We start from the raw sequence: 27,628 nt of genomic DNA, 5'->3' as shown, positions 1-27,628 counted from the left end.
AAGGGTTATATCTCTTTACCGTACATCAGCTCGATCTCCCGAAAACTAAGAAGAATTTTGAAAAAATATAATATAAAAACGTGCTCTTCCACTCTTCCTAAACTCAGATCAATTCTAAGCCAACCAAAACATGCTCACAACCATCTTCAGTTTCCAGGTGTATATAAAATCATATATGACTGTGGAAGCCATATTATGGCCAAACTGAGAAGTCCATCCTCCTGCGTCTCGAAGAACATCAGAGAGACATTCGCTTATAGTAGAACCAGAGCAAGCGCCTTTTCAAGCCATGTCCTGTTCTCAGTGAATACAATGAAGGCTGCTAACACGAAATAGACTGGAATACAACATCAAACATTCATATATGCCACGATGAAGTAGAACGCCGCATAGTTGAATCCAAAGAAATTATCCTAGATTTTTCTCACATAAACAGTAACCTTAGTTATAGTCTACCAGACTCACATAGCGCTGCTATCAGATATTGGCGCACTCGTGAAGTTACACCTTCGCATATGCCTAACAAGGGAACTTTAGCCCGGCCTGTAGCTTCAGTTCAAACCTAATTCCAGCTCATAGTATGTTATTGCAGTGGTACGATGTTTTTTTACGGTGTTTTTTTATGTTTTCTTTTAATGTTTTAACGCATGAAGAAGTCGACATTCGACGAAATATGTTGTGTGTTAAATTAAATTCATTTGTTTTTCTAATTCTCGGATTTCAGTCAGTAAATAATATGAACATATCTAAAAACTAACAGAACGGCAATATATATATATATATATATAAAGGGTATGCATCTTTGCTGTCACCATTATCTACAAGGAATACATTATGAAAAAAGTGACATTAAGCCTAAGACCAAAATCGGAGACATTAAACTCCGCTTTTTTATGCTATTGATACCATACTCTTAAATAAATCCAGTACGTGTCCAGATAAATAAGTGCTATAACGAATTTAGTATGAAAATCAACACTAAAATGACAAAAAAAAATGTGGACATTGCAATGTATACATTCGACACCTAACTTGCTGATGGACCGGGGACAAACCTAAAATCTAATAGGAGTTCAGGCATTTTGTCAAACCTACTACGTAAGACATATTTAATGATCTTTAGTGAATTTGTTCTTTGTTCTTTTGTCTTTGTTCACTACTTTCAGACGCTATACACTAATCAGGCTTTTAAGTGAAAATGAGTCGGCCGATTTCAAATGGCGATGTAGGGTTTCCCCTTTGCTAAAAATCGGGTTTCCTTCCTCAAAAATAGACAACAGTAAATCTAAGGACAGTGTCCTTTGATTTACTGTTAGAGCTACTAACCACGGCCATAATTCCAGCCATTTCAGTCACTTAAGCCATCGATGTCAGCTAAATTTCTTGATATACTAATAGTGTTATGTTTTCTGCCGTCATTTTCCTTTTAACTTGTTTCTTGATCAAGTAGCATGACTAAATATCTTACATTTATACCTCTACTGTATTTGTAATTCACTCGGGTTTGTTCAGCTAAAGATAAGGTCGTTCAGTAGCTACATTGAGAATTTTTAAGTGGATACTCTGACATAGCATAAGATTAGATAACACAAAATAATCCACAAATGCCTTTTCAGCTAGGCAATTAGGTCATGTGAGATTTATCTGTCTAATATCAGTATGCTGTATTTTGACAGAAAGCCTGTTTTCTGTTTTTACATTAAACCTTTACTTACTAAATCAATTTAATGAACATCATCCAGTTAATTATTACCTTCCTCTTTGGGTTAATGCAGAAAAGTAGTTTGGGAGAAGTATCAGGTATGTTTAATATATATGTATTACTAGGGAGACATGGCGCAAGGTTGTTTCCGTTGCCTTCCTTGTCCTAAATATTCATGACTAGCCGTGTATGTTCACGGGACCGGTTTGCCTGTTTTGAGGAATGAAAAACCTGAGTTTCCGGGAGAAAAATCCCTCCGCCTCAGTATGAGATCGGTTAATTCATCTTATGTATAACTTATATCTTCTTCTTCTTCTTCCTTTCCAGGCTTATAGGCCAAGTGGCCTGTTCCGGACTCAATTCCATCTTTTTAAGGGTCTTCCCCTGCATCGAGTACCTTTTGGGTGGTAATTTATATATAACAACTTATATATATTCAATGGTTTTTCATCTGATGAATCATTTTGTCTAGGATATTTTCAATACGATAATATTTTTGTTCCATAGAAATTCTTAGGAAACTACGTTTTAGTTTTAATTGTGAATATGGTTCCTAAAATCGGATAGAATAGAGAAAGAATATCGTAGAAATCACATAAACGCAAATTCAATCTGTCGAGATAATTTGCTTATTACACATCATTGTATATATATATATATATATATATATATATATATATACTTAGAAAATATCTCAGTATACCAGCACAGCATCTTCTGGCCATCTCCAGTCGCGTCGCTTCAAGAAATTCCAGTCATGCTGCTTTTTACAATTATGGACTTCTATAAACGAGTGTTTTTACAGGGTGGCCATAAAATAACTTTCCTTCTTTGGAGGCATCTGTAGCTAAAACCAACAAACGGAATGAGACTAAATTTATATTGAGACTTTTGAATGGGGAGATGATTTCCGCGAGGAAAAAAAAAAAGATTTAGTACCAAAAGTCGCCGATAAGGGAAATTTTGGCGATGCAGACCGAAAATAAGCGGATAATTACATTAAAAGCAGATAAAATGGAATAATAACAGTTCGACGCTGTAAGCGACAGCCGCGTCAGTCATTCCAGCTGGATATGTGGCGCGTTACAATGATAATAATAATAATAATAATTAAACTAAAACAACAAATTGCGAGAGACACAGAAAATTAATGCAGTGATTGAACTCACAGGAAATAGTGTTTCATTCATCAGCATCAGAGTCCCCTGGACCACATACATGATTTTCAATGTGCTGACTTTTAACATCTGTTGACTGCTGACCAGTAACGCCTGTCACTGTCTCTTCTTGCACTGCTTTCCGTCCTCTGCCAGGTCTTACTCCTCGTGATCCAGTGTCTTCAAACTTCTTAATCATAGCTCTCAGTGCTACAGCTGACATACGACCTGTACGCAGGTTATGAAGCTTTCTAAATTCCCGAAGGGCCGCTACGGCATTGCACTGTTTAAGGTAAAACAATTTAGCAAATAAAGCATGCTGAGGCGTCCGCATATTGAACACAATTCGTCAGTCATTCGAATAACTGCCTGAACGTTCCCAATCCCTTTTTAAGTGGAATTGGTGGCGCTGCTGTCACGTAAGCACAGTAAAATTTGCACAATCCTTTTTACCTGCGTTTACTGCAAATATTTGACTGCTTTCGGCTCCGCCAGCACCAAAATTACTCCTATCGGCGACTTTTTGGTACTAAATCTTTTTTTCACAGAAATCATCTCCCCATGCCTTCAAAAGTCTCAATATAAAATTTGGTCTCATTCCGTTTATTAGTTTTAGCTACAAATGCTTTTTCATATTTACACACACACATACATATATGTATATATATATATATATATATATATATACAGTATATATATATATATATATATATATACAGTATATATATATATATATGCCCCCCCCCACACACACAAGAGATGCTAAGATCTATGACATGACAGTGCCGTATATAAACAAGTGGTTAAAAGAAGAAAAGTTGGTGTGTTTTTTGAAGACCTAAGGGTTGTAATCATTAAAGAAAACAATATGAAGAAGATTGTTTCAAAGAACAGAAGTGCAGAGAATAGAGGAGAAGAATGAAAAATCGGTTCCCTTAGTCTGGAGCTGATGAGTGTGAACAGCAGCTGATAATGTCGTCCTTGATTAGAAGAAAGTGGAGGAGTAGTCATGGCCATTTCACTGGAACACTGCCTATGGAAATACTAGAAAAGTTATAATGCAGCAACAGAGTGCAGATAGGAAAGCGACTGGAGAGAGAGAGAGAGAGAGAGAGAGAGAGAGAGAGAGAGAGAGAGAGAGAGAGAGAGAGGTCATCAATTAAGTGGACTGCTCTCATTGAATACAATCAAGCATTCTGAGAAATCCTAATTATATCGCCCCAAACGTTAGAACAATATTCAAATATTGGGCGGATTTGGGTTTTGTAAAATGTCAGAAGATGAGAAGAATTGTTTAGAACCAAAAAGAATAACAAGTTTTTGTGGGTAGAAGAGGCCATGAGCCTGATGTGCTCGTGTCATGAGAGGCGACATATGAAAGCCAGCCCAAGAAGAGAAAACATATCTTGGAGAGAGTGAATCATCAGCTTTTTTCCATGAAATGAGACAGGATTGTGTTTTGACGGCATTGTAATTTAGGTTATCCTCACTACACATCACAATAGCAAGGAGATCAGTGATTAAGGCAATTGTTAAAAAAGATCTTGAAGTGTGCATTAAAGGAGCATTACAAAGTTTTGAAAATGAAACAGAAAAATGGAGAGTACTACCACTACCAGCAAAGCTGCGAATATGACTGGATGTCAAAGAGATCAGATAGTTAATGTATAAGCAGAAGAGCAGTACCGTCGACAGGGTGTAGCATAGAGGCAGCCTGCCTCACGGAGCGGCTTAATATGAGCACTCGTTCAGCCATATCGAGGTAGATGCTGTCGATACCTAACAATTCCTGTTAGCGCAGCAAATGCGGAAAGAGGTTTTTCCGAGCTTAAACGGATTAAAAATTCTTTGTGAACAGCAATGACTCAAGAAAGATTGATCGGTATAGTAACTATATCGATAGAGGCGGACATAGCTTATAATTTAAATTTAGAAGAGCTTATAAAGTTTTATTGTGCGATATCCCCGTAGAGAAAGCATTTAATTAATATTATTATGTAATCGTTTTACATTAATGTTTCTCTTGTAATAAAAAAAAAATAACAACTGGAGATTTTCTTATATATTTGTCTTATAATCCATCAGTGGCGATATTTAATTGTTTGCCTCAGGGCGCGATCTAATCTGGCGATGGCCCTGCAGAAGAGTGTAAGTAAATGCACAGAGCCCTGAGACACACCAGCACTGAAAACTGATGAAAGGAAAGCATCCACCATGATCCACAATGAACGTCCAGTGACGAAGCTGGCAATGGAGGAACACCATAAGATGGTAGCTTCGTAAGAAGGTCACAATGCCAGACTCGATTAAATCCGTCAGCAATATCAAGAGCGACCACTTGACCTTCTCCAATTTCCATGGCTTGTGTCCAAAGGTGGATGTGGTTGGCTAGTTTATTTGCTGTGAAACGAGTTGAGAGAATCCATATTCGTGATCTAAGTAATGGGCGAGCCTCAAAGTAGTGAAGCAGTTAAGTGTTTATGACCTTTCCATTATTTTTGAGATTACTGAGGTCAGAGTAATAGGGCGATATCTTGATTGTTGACTTTCATCTCCCTTATAGAGAACTGGCTGGATAAAAGCTTGCTTCCCATCTGTAGGACACTTGCCAGATGAGTATGAGAGTTTGAAGAACAATACAAGCTGGATGTAAGTTCTGTATCACAAACTTTGAATACAACTGGAAGAATACCATCAGGGTCAGGATACTTATTGGTATCAAGTCTACTGACTATATTTCTGATGTCTTTTTAGCAAAGCTTCAGATGAACCATACTGTGGACGTTCACGGAATTATTACCATTAGGTTTGTGTGTGTGTGTGTGTGTGTGTGTGTGTGTGTGTGTGTGTGTGTGTGTGTGTGTGTGTGTGTGTGTGTGTGTGTGTGTGTGTGTGTGTGTGTGTGTGTGTGTGTGTGTGTGTGTGTGTGTGTGTGTGTGTGTGTGGTGCGTGCGTGCGTGCGTGCGTGCGTCGCTTGAAGACCAGAAGGCTCGATTGCTATTTGAACAGGGAACATGATGCTTGGTGCATTTGGTTCTTACAACGTCAACTTTGATTATTTTTGCAGTTGTTATTAGCTGTAGCAAAAACTGTGTGAGAAGCTGGAGTTTTTGACTTCAGCCATTGAACATATGCTGAATTTCTGGCTTGGGCTGCTTTGGCACCATTGCTGGAGAACTCACAACTGTCTGGATAATGGTCGAGGACTTTGAGTAGCGTGGGGAACAAAAGCACTCGTCCCAGCGAGAACAATTTGTTTATTAGATCATGGTAGATGCTAGGATAACAATAAGGGAAGCAATAATCAGATCATGGAATCGAGGCACAGGAGTTTCAGAAATCATCTGAATTAGCACCACGCTAGTGCTAAAGGATGTGAGGCTGAGAAAATATTGGGAGCAGGACGAACGAACTGTACAAATGAAACATGGGCAGGGTTATGGTCAGACTTGTCAAGAGGTGAGTTAATATCAATAGTATTTTTGCTGGGAAAGCTGGTTAAGAAAATGTCCACAGTATTTGGAGAATGATGAGGATCGTCGTGAATTCTGGTGGGTTCGTGAACAATTTGTGTTAAGTCGTTACGATAGAAACAGTTCGGCCTCTCTTCCAGCTTGGTCTATGAAGTTAGACAAGCAAAACCAATCTGAATTGTGGACGATGAAATCACCAAGGTAGATTACCTCACTCTTATGGTAATTGGACTGCGTGCGATCGAGTTTCAGAGATAAATAATCATACAGGTCGGTGAAGTCATCAGTTAGGAGAACTGTAGAGGCAGCAAATGAAGGCAACAAAGTGAGTTAAGGAAATCTTGAGCATCAGCAGATCATACAAAGATGTTAAAATGCGCGTCTAGTCTCTCTTAATGAAGGACCTCACGGAGGATGCAGTGAGGAAAGATAAGGTGATATGTTGTTGCAGAGGATGCCTGTTGTGATTATATGATGAATAAGGTATTGAAGGTGCACATCGCTGGTATTAATATTGAGACCTCAGATGTCGGTAAAGTCAACAGACTACAGAGGCGAACTAAATTGTTCTGTTACTTGACATTTACTAAAATAAACGGTACATTAAAAAGATAAAATGCGATGTTAAAAATAAGACATGAAACAATTTATTGAAATTTTTTTTCGGAAATGTATTATTTAATACATTTAGTTATTAACATTAATTAATTAATTAATTAATTAATGCAATTAATTAATAATTAATTAATAACATCATATTCAAGAACTGTAATATTTTCTATTTTAGATCCTACGATCTTATTTGAAGATATTCACATTTTAATTTAAACGCAAAACGTCAAGTAATATGATTATATCAGCTCTACAGTCCCGAGCATACTATATATTCCAATCATAAAAAAATTATGCTGTAATACCAACGCCATCTCCAACTTTTACTCAAGCAAAATTTTTGTCTTGTTCTTTACGCAAAATGTGGTGATATAAAATTTCTATATCACCACATAAAAAATGTATTCAGACAATAGTCTGAATTCAACTGTCAGAATTTCTGTATCATCATCAGTTCCCCCCCACCCCCCTTCCCCTAATTTTAAATGAAAGCAGAATTGTAAAATCCTTGCAGAGGTTTTGTAGTTTAGTCGATTTCGAAGAAGCCCTAGCGACGAACTTTTATCAGGATTTTTCACTGGAACACAAGCTAGCCGATCTCACATGGAAGCGGCCGGTTTTTTCCTCCCAGATACTTGGATTTTTCATCCAAGTGAACCGGTGAAAGGAACACACAGGAATATATAATCATAAGACTAAACACCTTATCCTAAAATGGTTATGAAAGCCAATCTAGGTAGGTTTCTGGACCTGTAAGCACTGAGGATTATTATTATCAGAATAAAATCCTTATATATATGCGAAATTTTAATAAACACCCAAACGCAATGATTATTACAAAATTAGAGAATTTAAAAATTTTATGTTAGAAATCCAGATTTCAATTAACGAAATGCATCTTTAAGGCGTATTTCCTTCATTTAAATCTATCATATCGACATAATTGCCAGAGCTGACATTACTTAAAGACCAATCACGCTAAATTTTCTACTTCATTTAATTTGCTACCAATAAAAGTAACTTATTTTATGTTCGCTTCAGTATCCTGTAATTTATTTCTCAAATAAGCAGATGCTTACAGATTCAGCTAAATTTTTTCATCAAGCAAGAGAAATCCCCCCCCCCCCAAGATTACTAGAAGCCTACTTGGAAATATTTTTCTGTATTCCATCTCGACTAGTGTGCCCAGATTTGGTCACCTAGAGGATTTGTGGGTTGCAGAAATTGATTGATAGACGGAGGAGGGCAGATATGATTGAGACATTCAAATTACTGAAGGGTTTCTATAAGATTAATTCAGAAGATATTTTTGAGAACACAGCTGGTGGTGGGAGGACTAGGGGACATCCATGGAAGCTGAGCAAGAGTGTGGTTAGTAAGAGTGTTAGAGCTGGGTTCTTTACTTTTAGAGTGCTCAATGAGTGGAATAAGCTGCCGGAGTCTGTAGTGGGTGCTGTGACAGTGAATGAGTTTAAGGCAAGGTATAATAGATACTGTGTGAATGTCGAATAGTTGTGATGAACATGATTTGGGGCCTCCCTCGATGAGTCTAAGGACTCCCTGGAGTTGCCCGTAATAATAATAATAATAATATTTTCTTGTCCCTGGAAGAAAAAATAAAAATACGAACATGCTGACTTTCTGAATTAATGTTCATATCACTTCAACATTTTAGTGTAAAGTGAGAGTGACTAGCAGAGGGTCTCAGGATATAAATGTCACAGAGTACCTCTTACAGAAAGGTAGAGTTTCAACACACCAGAATGGCCATTTAATTTTACATCATCCGAGTGGGTTGCTAGCTCGATTTGCTAAATGATCATTCGACTAAACATGTCGAGGTGGCTCCCAAATTTAGAAGTTTAAATTACTGGCATACATCGTCCATTCATCTTCTCACCACGTTGAGGTATCAGAAAAGTTAGAGGGAGTGTTGTTGCAGTTTTCTTACGCGCTGGAAAGGGAAACAGTAATTCAATGACGATTTGGGTTTCTTAGTGTTAAGTGTTAATACTTGTACGTATCTGAACTGCGTAAAATGTAACTCATTATAGCTGATTATCAAATATTAGCAATCAAGTCCAAAGTAAATCTTTATTTATTTATTTATTCTACAGGCATTTGTAATCTTAAACTGCTATGCACAGTTGACAACTCCATTCTTCTCTGCAATAACATGACGAATCCTGATCTGCTCTCTGATGCTCTGGCCAGGGCACAAAACTGTAACGTGACAAAATTCAAACTCACGAATAGTCATCTTCCCTGTCTTCCTGAGAAATCATTCTCCGGTTTACAATTAAATCAAATTGTTTTTGAAAATGTAGAACTACCTTTTCTAGTTCCTCCAATAGAGACACTGTCGCTGTTCAAAGAAGAAGACAAGATATTACGAGACTTGAAGTTTACAAAAGTAAAATATCTCCACAACTGGGAATGGAAATATTTCAGAAATCTAAGTCGCGTTGAAGGACTGTATATTGAGGACAGTTTATTTATTTACATTCCGAAGTCTTTTTCTCTAATTAATTCCAATCTGAAAGTGCTGAAAATCGAAAATTCTAGGGTTCAGTGGATTGAAGATGACTCTTTTGCAACATTCACTAAAATGCATTCGTTTTGTCTCAACGGAAACCAGCTCAAAAAATTCAAACGAAGTTATTTACCTTTACCAGCCGACGAGCTTCAAGACATATCACTCTCGTAAGTATAAAGAATAAATAAATAAATAAAGTAATCCAAGTACATTGTCTTTATATGCTTTGATTTGATTAATTAATGAATTTGATTTTAAGATACCAAAAAAGTGAAGAGATACTCGGATTCCTTCCGTACCTCTGTAGTCCATGTTTTCACGAGAGTTTTCAAGCGAATAACACCCATCTGCTTTCTCATGTCTATCTGTCCTTCCGTTTGCATGAAATAACTCGAGAACGGATCAGCTGATTTTGATGAAATTTAATATCTAAAATTTTTTAGCAAAATATGTCGAGAAATTTTAATTTTTGTTAAAAATTAGAGCCACTTGATAATCGCCTTGGCTTTAATTTAATAAGTCACAGTTAACTTTGATTAACTTAACTGGAAGTGAAATAGGCTGCAGTTTCAGGCCTATATGTTACCAGTTGTAACATTGGAGTTGTAACCTCCAATGTTACAACTGTTTTTTTCGAATAGCAGCGATTTCACTGACACCACTGCTTTAGGTGACGTTAACAAACATAACTGAATATCAATTGAATTAAAATAGTTTATTTTTTGTTGTCCTCTTGGCTTGAGCATACTGTTTAAATTATTATTTTTTATTTATTTATTTATTTAATTATTTTTTTTAAGGCAGAAAGCTTGTCACATAGGTTCCTTGAGAATTTTCTCTCTCTCTCCCAGACTTGGACAAAAAAAAAGGGGGAGGAGGCAATAAAATATACTTCGAATATACCATTTTTGATACTTTTCTTTCTAATAATACCTAATAATTAATCATTGGAAAAGTTATTTATTAAATATTAAACTGAATTATCGCACGTGAATAAGTTTATATCTACCAATTGGAATTTGATAAAAGGACTGCCTTATTTCAGCAACGATGAACTTTAAATTATATTTCATTTTAGTATATTTATTTATTTATTCATTTTTGTGAACACTACCAGACAGAATGCATACCTGTATCCATGGGATAGCCAAGCGCTAGATAAAATGCATCTCGCAGTGGAGGCCGAACATTTTTATGCTGCTTCAGGAGATCCTAAAAATGATCTCTCTCTCTCTAAGATCTATTTTAAGAAGCCTAATTTAGACGGATGTGACGTAATGCTTCCATGAATTCTAAAAGTAAATAATAAAATAAAAACCTCACGTTGCTTCCGTTCCTGATCATAATCATAAGCGTGCCTTGCATAATCATAAGCGCGTAATATCATGGTGGGGATCTAACGCAACTAAGAGAAGAGGTGAACTCATAGATCCATAAACTGACATGTGGAGAATCAAGGTTTATTGTTGTTGTTAATGCTTTCATCTTTGGCTATGAGGAAAATGTCTTGTGTTTGTTAATTGCATGTATTTTCTGAGCCGTTTGGCTGTTTTGGTTGAAAAAAACAAAACAAAAAAAACCGAGTTTTCGAAGGGGAAGAAAGTATTGGACCAGCGTATGAAACTGACCAACTCACCCTCAAATGAAATTCCCCTTTATAGGTTCTGAGCCCTCGGTCTTTATAACCAGAGAGCATCGTCGGTGACGTTTGAGTTACGGAGGTTCCATAGAGCTGAATTGTTATTTTAATATGGGCAGCAGAGTTATTATTTAAAGTCTCCATTTAATGCCCTTTAAAATTAAGCAAGTACAGTAGTTATTAAGTGCCGATGAATTTACACTGGGTGCTTCGAATATCTGAAGATAGTAATAGAAGCGTCCTTTTGTGCTGCTAGACTACTTTTTTTCAGTCTTCTCCGTAGATTATCTTTTATATGTGTTGTTCATGAATGGTATTGATACCCGTTTGCCAACTCTTTATGGGTTGTAAAAACCCGGATTTGAATCCCATATAGGTCGCAAAGTGCCTTTTATCTGGATTTTTTTTTTTTTTTTTCATGTGAAGTTGAGTTAGCCGGTCTCATACGGTACTGTTCCTTCCGCAAAACACACACCAGCCAGAAGAACACACGCAATTTACAGACATTTATATACTGGACTCATAGTCCTAGATTGATGCTAATGAAGTAATTCCAAACAATAACAAAAACCTCACTTTCGGTCGGCTTTTTAATTTTATTTTTATTATATTCATTATTTTATGTAAATAAGAACAGAACTACTGGCATAAACTCACTCTGTTCATTGTTCATTTATTTTCATTTATTTTAAGCAATACGTTTTTTCCATGAGTTATCCCTATATATATATATATATATATATATATATATATATATATATATATTTTTTTTTTTTTTTTTTTTTTTTTTTACTATGTAGTAAAGTTGAGCTGGTGGGATTTCGCAGCATATAATAGAATGGGAAGTAGCATAGTACAACGTGGATATCATTAGATAGCAGTCAGCGATTTTGGTAGTTATTACTGATGACGCTACATGCACTTCAAGCAGCAGTGAGGTAATCTGCCAATAATAATGCTAATGTTTACTCAACTATCAATAAAGCCAGCGAAGGCAAATTCACTCACTGTCCAGAATAAAGTAAGTAAAATAAAATAAAAACAAATTCACTGAACTCTTCCAATCCTTGCTGAGGTTCCTTTCAGCGAGTACGTTTCATTTCTGCATGCTGTTTAGTCCTTTGAAATCGCTCAGATTAATTGCATTCGCTCTGTTTTAAAGTCATATTTAAACTGTGTTAGCATGGAATAGCAGTCACATGATTTCCGAGAAATGCAAGTAATAACAGGCCTGAGAAAATACCATTGTAAGTTCGATTCTAGCGCCGAGCAGAGAACGCCCGGAGAAGATACCACTGTAAGTTCGATTCTAGTCGTCGAATAGAAGACATTTTTCTAAGCTTATTACGAACATGTCGATCTCTGGAATGGGGAGGGGGATTAGGATTTTTTTATCCTGAAAAAATTCTGGGTTTAACAACTGATCTAACACACGACAGTAGAACTTACATTATTGCAGACGGACTATGAGATAGCGACAGTTGTCTGGTCTTTTCTTTCTCTCTCTCTCTGAAAACCTCTGATTCATTGATAGTTGGGCTATCAGTGAAAACTCGGCGGATGAAGACTGAGTGTCCACTGCCTTCAAAATATAGTCAGAGATAAGAATAAGAATACTATTATAAATCCGACAAATACAAAGATGAAAGGAAAACCAAACAGAACTATATAAACTATATAATGACCACAGGCCCTATATAATGACCACAATCTTTTTCCCAAGTAAGCAAAACAGAGTTTTGCGCGTGAAATATATTCACGTCTGAGCTACTTGTATATAGAGGCTAATGACTTCATATCACTTGTCTCAGTATGCATCCCATAATGCAAAGCACATTCCATTTCAGGCATGTATAATGTAATGTATAATGGGAAAGGTCATTACCCAGACCGGTTTCCCTGTATTAAGTGAGGGGTTACCTCTCCAAAAACTTGTGGGATCCCCTAACAATGAGCGACCCGAAGGATCAAAACTCAGCGTTGTCCCCTCCAGTAACAGGCTTACCCTGTCACTGAGAAGAACTCTCAGCGTTTGGCTCTACCCAGTTGCAGGCTCACCCCCACCACCTAGCAGAGCCGCTAATATTTCATCTGAGGAATAACAGCCAACAGCCGTGCCTCAGTTAACTTCATGGGCTACAGCATTACCATCCATTACCGCTCTACCTGGGTAACAGCCGAGCCTCAGTTAGAACTTCATTGACTACAGCATTGCCATCCATCACCCAAGTTTCCAACCGGTTTCGATCTTTATTGAGGTCTCTTCAATGGGAGCCAAACCCGAGAGAGATACCAAGGTTCAAGTAATGCATAAGTCATATGTATCTCATATACAAGTAGACAAAAGGTGCTTGACTTTCTTAATAAAAATCTCTGGATGAGAAAAAGATGTAGAAAGTTTTTTACCTTGGGTGTATTATACGTTAAAGATACCAAGAAATTTTATACTTGGTTTTAATCCTTTTCCCAAGTAAGCATGGGAAGGGCCACTACCCAGACCGGTTTTCCTGTATTAAGTGCGGGGTTACCTCTCCAAAAACTCGTGGGATTCGCAGATCACCTAACAATGAGCGACCCGAAGGATCAAAACTCAGCGTTACCCCCCCCCCCCCCGTGAGAACAAGTAGCTCAGACGTGAATATATTTCACATGCAAAACTTTGTTTTGCTTACTTGGGAAAAGGATTAAAACTAAGTGTAAAATTCTTGGTATCTTTAACGTATAATACACCCAAGGTGTAAAAAACGATATATATATATATATATATCACGTGTCCATTTCCGATGGGTAACTTTTTTATGTCAGTTTTACCGTATGATTGCATTTTTATCCATGTACGAAAGTTTTAAAAGTGTATAACACATAACTTCTCATCTTAATTGGTCTAATGCAATTAATTGTAGGATAACTTTGAATACTTTAATTTATCAATTAATTGTAACCAAATCTGTGCACAGTGGGGGACAATGTGTTTGTTTTATAATTTGAATTACTATATTTGATGTATATTTAAATTACTCAGAGGTGTAAAATTTGAAAGAGAAGGATAATTCTTACCTCCTTCGACTATAATACTGGTTCCCATTGTAAAAATGGGCAAAAAAAGTTATAAATTTATTGAAAATTATATATTAAAAACTTGTCTATATTATATATGCAAACTTGCTTTCTACGTCAGTTCGCATTTCACGCACGCAAAACAGATGAAACTCAGAAGGAAAAAAAACAGTAACTTATGACAAATGACAGCGTTCAACTGGATTGGTTGACACAATAACCAATCACAGCCTCTAGGTGCTGATGTCTCAGAGCTCATCCTGCCTCGCCCTCTGAGCGGTTTAAAACTACAGTATTAGAACGCTAAGAATTTGAGCAGTCTCAATCCAACGACAAATCCTGGCCGGAATTCCTCAAGGATCACTGCTGGCTCCGATTCTGTTCAACTCGGTTTACAGCCTGGCGACTGCAAGTAAACCCCCAGAAAAATGCGACCATACTCTTCACAAGAAGACGAGCATCCCCCACAGAAGACGTCACCCTGTTCAACTCAAAAATTCTCTGGAAAACTGAAACTAAATACTTCGGAATACTCCTCGACAAAATATTATGCTTCAACAGCCACATCAAGAGCACATGCACCAAAGCACCAAAGTTATCGCCCAGCTGTAGACTGGGCGATAACTTTGGATAACCCATCAATAGACACAGCAAACTAAACACAAGAAACAAAATTCTACTCTACAAGACAGTGATCCGTCCCACAATTACATATTCCTCCCCAGCCTGGAGTCATACCTACAAGACAAATATCCTCAAGCTACAAAGACTACAAAACAAGTGCCTACGGATGATCTTGGACGCCTCAAGGTGGATCTGGTTTGTCAGAAACGCCCAGATCCACCGGGACATAAATATCCCCCACATCTCTTCACTACTACGCTTCCTAGCAGATAAATTCTTCACGAAGAATTTCTCTGCTAGGGAGCGCACCCAAACCAACTAATACAGCAAGCCGGAAACTACGACGGCAATGACCACTGGAAACATAAAAGACCAAAAGTCATCCTAACACCCAACCACGACACATAACCACCTCTGCTCCCTCAGGACGAGCTAAAATTGCTTACAAACCTCTCCCATCACTTCTTCCGAAACAGACAACAGGGAATATAAAAAGCGTCAAGCTTCACCCTTTGCGCCACTAATGTCCTGCGTCCCGCTAAGAATTTGACTCGCTGCGCCATCTGCATCTTTTCAAAGGGCTCAAAGGTATATGTATGTATTTTGAACGCACACCGAGGCTATCAACGCGAATGTGATGCAATGTTTATGCGTCGAAAAGTATCCTCTTCATGAAGCATTAGTATATTGTGCTTAATTTTTGGAATCAAGAGAAACAATTAGGGAAGTCTTTAACGGGAATAAATGCAAAAATATATCAGTGATATTGCTATCTATCTATCTATCTATCAGGTGTGTGTGACACAGGCATAATACCAGAAGACTTCATAAAATGCATTTGGATTCCGACACCAAAAAAAAAAAGAATAACGCGGCAGAATGTAAAAAACAATTAGCATCATATCCGTGTTTCAAAAATACTATTGAAAACAATAAAAATAGAATGTTTTTTTTAGAATTAAATGCCATATGAGTGAACAGCAAAAAGAATATATGCAGGAAAAAGTACAATTAATGCAATTCATGAATTAAAAACTGTAATTGAAATATCAATAGAAATAAATAATAACATATATCTACGTTTTACAGACTTTCAAAAAGCATTTGACACAGTAAGACATGTAAAGATAATAGAAGACATTTTCAAACTGATAGAACAGACCTCAGAATAATAACAGAATTACATTAGAATTAGAAAACAGAAATTTTAAAAAAAATAATAATAGGAGTAAAACAAGAGTGTAAAATATCCCCTATACTTTTCAATATATACAGGGAAATGATAATAAAAGAATAAGAAGTGAAAAGGGAATCAAAATAAATGGCAATAGAAATGATAATATTAGATTTGCTGATAGTTTGGTGTTCATGGTGCAATCAAAAACACAGTTACAAAATATGGTTGAAATACAAATCAAAAAGTGTCAGAATTGTGGATTAGTATTAAATACGGATAACACCAAGTACACTATATGGAAATAAACAAAAACCATAACAAAATACAAATTTAGGAGTATCAACGATATTAATTCAAAATGCAAAGTCTTATAATTATTTAGCAGTGATGGTTACAGAAGACAGAACAACAGTTGGAAATGAAATCAAGAATAGTTAAAGCAAACTAAGCATTTTGGAATAATATATTACTAATGATATATAGAATAAATAAACAGATTAAGTATGGTTCACATTGAATTATGAATGTGAGACGTGGGCATGATCCAAAATCCATAATCAGGAAAATGCAGGTCTTTCAGATGTAGTGCTGTAGGAGGGAACTGAAGATTTCTTGGAAGGAGAAAAAATAATGAAGTATTGAAGTTAATGGGAAATAAAAGAGCACTCATGGACGACCTTACAAAGAGAAAGTGCAAGATGGCAAGACGGATCAGCAAGGAAAACGTCTCTGGAAATAATGAACAGAAAATTAGATGGAAGATCTCCTAGTAGACCAAGAAGCTCTTGGGTTGATTATGTAAAGAAATGGATTGGTAACAAGAGGTATTACGAGATCAAAAGGATAGCAGAGAAACCCACAGTCTGGCGTACCATGATTGCTGTCCCCTAAATTGGAGAAGATACTTAAGAAGAAAGGAATATCTTTTGGTCATTGCTGTAAAATACAAATGCAAATGTCATTTAATATTTCATTCTGTTTAGAATCAGAAGAGGAAGAAGTGAATTTTTAAATGCAATTTGTATTTCCCACGATATCTGAATCTGTTGTTTTAATATTCATATTTTCGTTCATTTTAAGATATGTGTCATGACTATATATTTTTCTATTTACAGAAGTAATCTTCTCACATTCATAGAAGACGATTCATTTGATGAAATGGCCAATATCGCGTATATAGATATTAGCAGAAATCAAATATTAACGATTTCAGAGAATGTCGTAAAATCTTTCAAACGTACTGTTTTAGTTTTCTCTGGTAAGTTTTGCATCAACCATTATGATATTTTTAAATTCTGTTATAATGTGTGATTTAAAATTAATCTGGTATTATGACTACAAAGTTCTTTGTTTTAAGCGAATAAGAATCTAAAATGCATGTTAAATTACATATAAACTTACCATGTTTTTTATAACAATGCTTTCTATCCCATAAAATGTGGTAAACCTGAATCAGATTAGTGCTGAGTGAATTAAGTATAAGATGATCTAGGAACTTGCTATTCAGACCAAGTATGAACGCTTTTAAGCCACTTCAGGACCGTCAGGCCTTCAAAGAGTAGAATAGTGATCTAACACTTGATGATAAAATTCATTTACTACTACTAACCACCTAAAACTTGCACAATCCACGCCCCTGTAGAATTCGATTCCACGGCCTGCTGGCTGGAAAGCAAAACACGATCTTCACTGGCCATGCAACTAAGGCTATGAGGCAAATGTGTTATTTTATGGAAGAAAATCCAGGAAGAATAACCCTTTCGCCTTGCTAGGACACCAACTAACTCACCTTCGGTTGAAAACTCCATAAAGTTTTTTCGCGTCCTAGACAGGAGTCGAAGCTGTCGTTAATATCCAAGAGCATTGTCATTACCAACTGAGTTCAGGCTAGAAGTCTCTCTGATGATCTTGAGTAAATTTTTTTAAGTCTTCGTTGATACTTCTGGATCAACGTATGAGGCCTCACACGAGTAACTGGAATTAGCAATCGCAAGGGAAAAGGACAGAGAGAATTTGTGTGAGAAATTAATTTCAGTTACGACCTGAAAATGCATTTATTTAATATCTGACACCTTAGTAATTGATAAATTGAAAAAAAATTATTGCAAATCCCAGTTTATATCCACATCGAAACAAATTATTTGTAAATTTCCCTCCGAGAAATAATGACACGGCAGTAATTGTTACTTATCTACGAGGGCGGTCTGAAAAGTTCTCGGCCTCGACCATAGATGGCAATACTATCGGCAAGATTTTTTTTTTTTTTTTTTTGATACATACGTCGTAAGCATCCATGTGAAACTGCTAATCACTCTATCAAGTAGTTTGTTTTGTACAGGTGTCGGAAACAAAAGTGTTTCCTGCATCTCTTAAAATGGATAAAATTGAGTATCATACGGTTATAAAATTCTTTGTAAAAGAAGGTTTAAAGCCAAAAGAAATTTATTCGAAGTTCATAAAAGTTTATGGACGCTTTTTTCTTTCGTTTTCGAGTGTTAATATTATAATGTGTTTTAAAAAATGGGCCGCCTAGTTTAAACGTGGCCGTACCAGCCTTGAAGATGATCCACGTGAAGGACGTCCAAAAAGTGTAACACCACCAGAAATCATTGATCAAGTGCACGATATGGTATTGGATGACCGGCGAGTCAAAGTGCATGAAATTGCTGAGAATATAGGCATCTCAAAAGAAAGTGTAGGATATGTTTTGGATGAAGAATTGCAAATGAAAAAGCTTTGCACAAGATGGGTGCTGCGCTTGCTCACAGCAGATCAAAAACGCACTTGCATGAAAATCTCTGAACAGTGCTTGGAGCGTTTTAACAAGAATAAAACTGATTTTGTGCGTCGATTTATTACTATGGATGAGACGTGGATTCACCATTACACACCAGAATCCAAACAACAGTCAAAATAGTGGACAGAAGCCGGCTGTTCAGTGCCAAAGAAGACAAAGTCAGTTCAATCAGCAGGAAAGGTCACGGTATGGGTGGTTTGGGATGCTAAAGGCATTTTGCTTATCAATTATCTTGAAAAGAGTAAAACAATAATCAGTCTTGGTTAAAAGATCGGAATATTATTCCGATCTTTTAACCAAGACTAGACAAAAAAAAAAAAAAATCGTGAGAAAAGACCTGGTTTGGAGAAGAAAAAAATCATCTTTCATCAGGACAATGCACCTGCCCACAAAGTAAGTTTTGGCAATGGGAAAATCAAGGGATCTGCACTATGAATCCTTTGGAACATCCATCCTATTCCCAAAATTTGGCTTCCTCTGACTTCTATCTCTTCCCAAAACTAAAACTCTTACTCGCTGGTCAGCGGTTTTCTTTTTCTAATCAAGAGGTGATTGCAGCTGTAGAGAGGTATTTTGCAGATCTTACTGAGAATCACTAATGGACGGGATAATGGCGCTGGAATTAGTCTTAAGGTAGATTATCTTGAAAATAAAAGTAATTTTGAAATTATAAATTCGTTTTTTCATTGTTAGGCCGAGAAAATTTCAGACCACCCTTATTTCTACTTCTACTTTATTTTTATTTCTTCTCTCCTGACTTTCTTCTCATAAAAATTAAATGGTTTTATTAAAGAACTGAAAATGAATTATCCTTTTCAAAGAAAACCATCAACGGTTTGAATGAATTTTTAATTTTCACCGGCCAATTTTACTGTGCACATTAATCACTTCATCAGACAATTTATTCTTACTATTATCCTCTGATCGAATCGAAGCATTAAGATGGACATGTTCTTTTACTGCTTGGTTTAAAATTAGGACTCTTAAATGTGTCTTCCACTTTTCCTTGTGGAAAATCCTTTCCGTCTTTCTGTATTATAAGAAATGCCTTGTTTTTCAGAATATCAGATAAATGTCTTGAAGGGAAGCATTAAGATTAAAAATAAAAGGAACATGTGACAGTATAGGTCACCCATACAGTATTTATCAGTTTTTTATTATTATTATTATTATTATTATTATTACTTTATTTCTTTTTTCATCTGGAAACTCGGGTATTTCGTCTCCCAGAACAGGCAAACGGGCCCCGTGAACACAAGCTTTTAAAGACATAGAACACCTCCAGGAATAAGGAGTAACCAACCTATTCAGTAGGATTTCGGTTCCGAATGCCTACCCCGTAAAATGTGTACGTCTACGCGTGAGCTTAAATTAGGATCCGCTTTCCACTCGAAATCGTCAGATATACAAATTGCCACAAGCTGATTCGTCTGAATTTGCGGTTGTAATCTTCAGAAATAGTGTTCGTCCTTTAGTATTAGACATTGTATGTTGAGGTTGTTCTAAAGCCTAGGGCATAGATGGGGAACCTATGGCACGCGTGCCAGAGGCAGCACGTCCGAGAATTTTGCTGGCACGTCAACGATTTTCAGATGATATCCTTTTATACGCTTATAAATTATTCAACTTTTTTTTAAATTATTACAATACGTACAAGTTAAATTTTGTTTTACACGAGAGAGCAGCTATGAAGACGTGAATATGATTGGTGCGGTATTAATAAAAGATCACGCGACCCAAAGACATAGGCAACCGACAAGTGTTGAGTTGAAATGCTAATTCTTTTCAACCGAATTCCATAACATCTGAAACTGTCATAACAATATTCACTATATATTTCCTAGTTTTAACACATTCACGACGGGGTGTCGTTTATCGTTCAGACGGAACTTCTCATTACCAGTGGGCTGAATTCACACGAAGTTTCAACCCTTGGTTGAAGTTTACTCCTGCTTGTTTGGGTTGAGCTGGCAGGCAGACTCACACACGCATTATATGTACAGTGCCCATATTTTTTTGGAGAAAATAAAGGACAAATCAGAAATTGTTTCATAATAAATAAATAAATAAATAACAGGTTGCGTTTATTTGTTTCACTAAAACTAAAAAACTAACGTTTATTGTAAAATATAAGCATTACATAGCATTTTAGACAATCATATTATTACTTTAAAAATTTTAATTTTGATACTTTGCACAAGAATGAAATTTTTTTTTAATAAATCAGGGTTTGTGTTTTAAAAATTCATAAAACTGTAATCAATTCATGTCAAAGTTCCATTTAGTATAAATGCATGCTTTCAATGTTTCAATTTTTAATTGGGTTTTTTCCACTGGTCCACATATTTTTCACTAATGAAAATACTTGTTCAGTGGGGGCATTAGATCCTGGGATATACATAAGCAAAATCCAACGATTTTTAAAATGTTTTTAAAAGATACGTGTTTATCTGCGAAATACTTAAAACATTCAACCCTACTACGTTATTTTGTCGCCATTCTTCGATCTTTTCACTGGTGACATAACTTTTAATACACGAAACTTCATCAAATAGTTCGCCGTCATTTATTTAAGTTCCAGTGACTGGAAATGAACAAAACACTTTCCTCGATCTTCGCCCGCAGAGGGATTTCCCGCAGTAGGACCCATTCAAATACTTCCATTTCCACGAAACAGCTGTCCCAGTTATTTAAATAATCAATGCAGGTTTGGTAAAATTTATGAATTGCATCTTTAAATATGTTGGGATTAATATTCAATTTACTATTTCAATTCACAAAACAAAGGACAAAATGGTCATTTTAGAAAAGAAAGAAAAAAATCTAAAGAACAGAGCAATGAAATAAAGGACTGTCCTCTTAAATAAAGGACGTATGGTCACCGTAATTATATGGCATGTTTCCATCCGTGGTAGAATTTCATTTGAAGCTAGTCTTTGTGATCTGTCATAATGACATCGAGAATTTCAAATGCAATAAAACAAACATTTATTTCATGTAATTGAAAAATTGGACAATAGTTTTTAGTTAGATACCGTGTTTCGGTGCAACATATGGTTGCACTGATACACAGTTATTGACTTGAGTCCGTACAGCATAGTTTCTGTGGGAGGGGACAATAATTGTGCAATTAGAGACAGCTGGAATAAAAACGGCGCTATCTAATGAATCACACTATTTGTTGAGAAATATATTACATAGACTGCAAAAGCCTCTGTACCTTATTCAGGGATTCAATAAAACTACACTTGCAGTATTTAAAATATTCAACCCTACTACGTCATTTTGTCGCCATTCTTCGATCTTTGGGGAGGGAGTGTTTTTAACCGAGGGAGGAGCGAGTTACTATCGCTTCGACGTGAACATGTTTAAACATTTTTCGTATGCGAGATAATATGCAAAACTTTTTGATGTCTTTTTTTCGTAAAGTAAAATAAGAGGTGCGAGTTATACGCGAGGGCAAGTTATATTCCAGTAAATACGATAAGCATTTCGCTGACAAGTTGAGCTTCCCCTGCTCAGCTGACTTCTATGGTGAGTTACAATGCATAAATATTTTTCTCACTACCGTTTTTTTTTTAAACCAACATTAAAATCAATTTAATAATACAATAATCAATTTTACACTGAATAATATTATAAATTTATATATAAATAAATATTATAAATAAAATAAAATATTATTTATAAAATTATAAATAATTATTTATAAAATTATAAATAATTATTTATAAAATATTATATATTATTATAAATTAATTAATAGATTTTCTTCCCCTACTAAAAACTTCCCGGCACGTCATCAACTTGATTTGTAAATTTTTGGCACGCGCCGGCACGTCAGCAATTCGATTTATAAACTTTTGGCACGCGCACATAAAAAGGTTCGCAACCACTGGCCTGGAGCATCCACTGAATTTCGATGCACAGTCGTTGTGCCGTATACCGTTCGGAGTTATGACTGAAGCAACTAAGGATACGAAGTCCTCTGCATTCCGTCTGTTAATTGCGTGTTTTGTTCTGGACGGTTTGCTGTTTTACAGGAGGAAAACCTCGAGTTTCTAGGAGGTAAAACCCTTCTGTAAACTCGTATGTCACCGGCCAATTGACCTTCAATTGAAAAGCTGCCATTACATATTATGTATTTTATATAATTTGACAAATCACTTCCAATGTCAATAAAATGATTAATTAGTTGTTGTTGTTGTTTTTTTTTTTCAGAAAATCCTGTTGTATGTAATTGCTCCTTTTTGTGGGTCCTTAATCGTGAAATCAACTCATTCACCTTCCCACAGTGTGCTGAGCCATTATCATTAAAAGGAAAACATCTCCAACATCTTCAGAAAAGCGACCTGACATGTTCTGAGTCGAAAGAATTAAACTTGAAGAAGTGAGGTGAAGGAGTTTTTGAAGAGATTAAATTTTAATTTTTATGGTCAGCAAACGCAGGCTGTTGTTTTGTATAAAGAAAATATAAATCGAGTCAATTGTCTTCCAAAGACAGTTTTTTTTTTTAATACAGAAGAACGCGGAAAGTTCTGACAGAATTAATTAGTGGTCATCATAAAAGCAAGGAATGGGGTCTTTGAGAAGGGAATTGTGAGAAAAGAGGGTTTTGTGTTTTTTTACCAGCATGGGGAGTGGGGGAGGGGAGAGCGGCAAGTAGATGAGCGGGGTTAAAGTCTTCAAAGTACTGCTTCTGTTTGTTCCAATGTTGTGGGAATGCCTATAGTTTTGTGTTTGTGCACACACACACACACACACACACACACACACACACACACACACACACACACACACACACACACACACACACACACACACACACACACACACACACACACACACACTAGCACAATTTACACAACACAAAACTATAGGATAGTTTTGTGTTGTGTAAATTGTGTGTGTATTACTGGGTGTTCTTTGAAGTTGTGTCTGTACTCTTCAGGTTTTGTTGTTGAGATGGGGGGAATGATTATTTATTTTATCCTGATGAACTTTGATGAATTAATGAATAATAAGTTTATTTATCTATTTTTTATTTCATTGATTCTCATTTAGTTAGTCTGGAGTCTGAGTGTTTGATTTCTTGATGAGACAGGATTTCATGAATTTTCAATAGTACTATCGATTACTGGATTTGAACAAGACACGATATACTAAGAAATACAGAAGCAACTGCAAACGTGTCCTTTCTGCAAAACAGCAACATAAAAGAAAAATACATTGAAATTCACACTAGAAGAAACATTTTTCTGACCCTGAAGGACAGCATCTGACCTTTCCATGATTAACTCAGTCAGAACTCCCATTGCAGAGAAAGTATTGCGCAATCGGAAGAACGACGGTATATTGCGCCCTTCGATTGGAAAAGGCCTAAGTTCGATTCTCGTCGTTACGAGAGGAATCTTTATATTGGCGTTTTCATTTGATGGTGAGCTAGCAGATCTCATACGAAAGTAGCAGGCTGTTTACGCTCAGAAACTCGGATTTTTCATCGCGCATACAGGCAAATTGCCTTCAGTATACACGCAATTTATAGACTAAAAATACTATTGTTGGTGGTGATGAGTAGTAGATGGCATTGATGGTAAATTGTGTGTAGTAGGAGAATTAAGTAGCATGAGAGAAGGGTAGATGTGTGTAGCGAAGTGGAGTAGAGTGCTCTCCCTGGGATGAGTTTTCGGACTACTTAAAGGTGTCACGTAATAATAACAATAATATTATATAGATATTTTAAAGAACCTTATCTTCTAAATCTAGTATTCTTGTTACACTGATGAGATAAAATGAAATTCTGAATACTTTTTCCCTAAAAAAATCAGTTTTCAAGTACCAAGTATTTAAATGAGCAACAAGAACCAGATTACAAGAAACAATTAAAATAGCAAGTGTCAAACGTTTGCACAAAAGTTTATGAATTTCTCATAGACTTTTTGTTTTTTGTTACCTGAACTCTGAAATTAATTAACAATACACTTTCTTAGATGAATGAGTCACAGGACAAGATAATGCTACCCCTGCTCTTTGGCGGAATGATCTCCATAGATGTCTGAAAAGTGACCAGATTGTAATTATTACGTGTCGCGTCATTTTACTTCTCTCATTCTTGCACAATGACTAGCTTTCTTTGGCTTTCATGTCTTAGCAACTAAAATGCCTCGGTAAACCTTGGATGCAATATTTCACTTCCTTTAACTTAACAAAAAAAAATTTTTTCACTTTTTTTCAGACAGAATCCTTCTTTTCACTATTGTCTACGATTTCCCATTAGCAAAATCTCAACATTGGTATATTTTATGTTTCAATAAACGATAATTTTAAATAATAATATCTGTAGCATGAGCAAGTAATTTTTATTTCATATAATGACTACAGAATAGCAGCTTAACTATAGTTATCAGTTACTCAGAATAAGAATTAAAAAAAAAACCTGCCATCATCTTACTCACTAGAATATTACTATATTCCATTAAATTTTATATTTCAACTCGTAAGTGTTCCTTGCCAGTCATTATAGTGTTTAATAAATTCCGCAACAGAAATTTAGGAGTGCCCCATTCTGAAAAAAATCTGAAATGGTTCTGAAATAGCAGACGTCCCCTTTGCCTTTCGGGTTTTCCCATCACTAGGGAAACAAAACGGTCCCCGCTCCCCACAAGCAACAAACACAAACTTTTCCATTTCCTTAATACCCTTCCTGAACACTTTCTATGACCACTAAAGAGTCGCCACCTCATTTTTATGACCCCAATTAATTCTGTCAGCACTCGACACATATTAGCTTTGCGCCCACAAAAAGATGTAAACTCATCATACATTTTGACAAAGTAGATGTGCAAAGGATCAGATAAGAATCTTCTCTGTTTAGATACCAAATATGATGCTTTCAAGGCAACTTAAAGCCGCCATTAAGCAAGGTGGTACTTTCACGTTGCACTAAGGAAATCGTCTACAACATAAAGACTTTCACAAACATCCATATTTGTAATGGATGCATGTTTTCAAAAATCAATTCACCTTCGTAGGAGACCAGTTAACTCATTTTCAGTTGAAAAGTCCTTATAAAAGTTCTTTATATTCTAGGAGGAATGCAAGAACACACTGCTTTCTATGCAAAAGTCTAGCTGAATTTCTCAGCCAGGTTTGTATATAAAACCAATTTGCAAGTCTGGCTGGTCGAGTGGATAGCGTAATCTGCTCTAGAATAAGTAGGCTGCGGTTTGAATTGCATGGCAAGCATGGATGTTAATGATTGAGCTTTAGGCAGGGGATGAATTTCATCGCCAGGTGGGAGACTACCTCTCTACTTATTGGTGACCTGCAGTGCCTTGAAAAAAAGTTCCATGTTTCATGTGTTGTCTCTAGAGCATGATTTCCAGATTTAAAAAAAAAAAAAAAAAAAAAAATATATATATATATATATATAAATCTGCTAACGCATTTTATTTCCCAAAGGAAGTAGGTGAGGCAATTTAGCCCTGACTTTTGAAGACATCCTTAGCCAATCACAGGATAACTGGCACAAGACTGTCAGTGATTTTAATCCGCATCTGGGGAGGGTAGTAAGGTAGACAACTGCAGCCGTCTTGTGGTTCATAACCCTAAGAATATACATTGTATTATTGTCTGAAATAGTTTGAGTTCTACAGTCGATTTCCTTGAGTTTATGGGATGAAAAACCCGAGTTTCCCGGAGTAAAGACCATACTTGCCCATTCCAAAAATCGGCCTACTCGGAACCGGTGTGTATAAATAATAAGATTATGACACCTAAGCAGGTCATAACAACTGGGATCAAAAAACAGAAAAATAAAAAGAGAAAAAAGAAACAAATGAAAGAAAAAATCCATTTATATAATAGTCACTCATTGCAAAAAAATCTGTATAATTATCATTGTTAATATTATAGTGTGTTTTAAAAATTATTATTATTATTTAAAAAATATTATGAGTGGAGATTAGCTGAAAAGGCATTATCTGAGATTGAACTGCCCACTCAGTCTCCAAAAGCTAGGTAGGATATAAAGGCCTCGCCTATTCTTTATAAGGAAATAAAAGGCTTTAGCTGATTTATTAAAAAAAATAGGCCTGTGTAACTCAGTGGAAGTGACGCTTGCATCCTCTGCGCTTGGTCGCTCGAAATTAGACTTAGGTTCAAGTCTAGTCGTCGACTGGAAGAACTTTTCCTAAGCCTATTTTCGACCGGTTCCCGAGTTAGTCGATCTCTGGCACAGGCAAGTGGGTTTTTCTCCCGGAAACTCGGGTTTTTCATTCTGTAAATTCAAGAAATTTGACCGTGGTACCCACATTATTTCAGACCCTAACATATCCTGTTAGGATTAGGTACCAAGAGATGGCAGCACTTGTTTGCCAGCCTCTTCATCAGTGGCCGCCTATAATTAGTGACAGACATGGGCGCCAACTATCTCCGATTGGCTAGTGGAGATTGAACTGCCTACTCAGTCTCCAAAAGCTAGATAGGGTATAAAGGCCTCGCCTACTTCCTATAAGGGAATAAAAGGTGCTAGCTGACTTATATTTTATTTATTAAAATATATTATGTAAGTATTTGTATGCTGTGTGCACATGTATGTATTATAAATATTACGTATGAATAATAAAGTTTGATTGACTGGTTGTTTGATGTTTACTTATCAAAATAATGAATGAACTTATTGAATTCTTTGAACTGAACAGAAATTGCAGTACTTTAATTGAATATTTGTAAAAAATGTATATTCATCAAAAATATCTATTATTTTTATTATGTAATGTGCTACATATCATTATGTAGTCATTTCCTTTATCCAGCTCAGCTCTCACTCCATTATAAAAAAAGTTAGTAAATT

At 36.0% G+C, this 27,628-nt stretch overlaps 2 protein-coding genes across 2 annotated transcripts in view; one reads left to right on the top strand and one right to left on the bottom strand.

The window, feature by feature from the left end:
* LOC150102764 (E3 ubiquitin-protein ligase Mdm2-like) overlaps positions 1–27,628 on the bottom strand; it is a 249,783-nt gene that overhangs the window by 217,589 nt on the left and 4,566 nt on the right. The gene's annotated exons all lie outside the window — the stretch shown is intronic.
* LOC150102765 (toll-like receptor 2 type-1) lies at positions 1,670–27,416 on the top strand. The gene is made up of 4 exons (XM_090399584.1): positions 1,670–1,800; positions 9,062–9,647; positions 17,093–17,235; positions 22,996–27,416. Exons 1-4 carry the CDS (start codon positions 1,728–1,730, stop codon positions 23,166–23,168), a joined length of 975 nt encoding a protein of 324 aa, XP_090255710.1. The 5' UTR covers positions 1,670–1,727; the 3' UTR covers positions 23,169–27,416.

Source organism: Typopeltis vanoorti, chromosome 10, assembly GCF_054136105.1.
Source record: "Typopeltis vanoorti isolate ZY-2024b chromosome 10, IOZ_Tvanoo_1.0, whole genome shotgun sequence".
NCBI lineage: Eukaryota > Metazoa > Arthropoda > Arachnida > Uropygi > Thelyphonidae > Typopeltis > Typopeltis vanoorti.
The sequence above is the reverse complement of the archived record's forward strand: the minus strand, read 5'-3'. Positions and strand labels throughout refer to the sequence as shown.

What these genes read in the sequence shown, in the direction of transcription:
- LOC150102765 (XM_090399584.1), top strand. Translation starts at nt 1,728, where the DNA reads ATGAACATCATCCAGTTAATTATTACCTTCCTCTTTGGGTTAATGCAG. An exon ending in TAGTTTGGGAGAAGTATCAG is followed by an intron (nt 1,801 to 9,061) that starts GTATGTTTAATA and finishes TTTATTCTACAG; the next exon opens with GCATTTGTAATCTTAAACTG. An exon ending in TACTGTTTTAGTTTTCTCTG is followed by an intron (nt 17,236 to 22,995) that starts GTAAGTTTTGCA and finishes TTTTTTTTTCAG; the next exon opens with AAAATCCTGTTGTATGTAAT.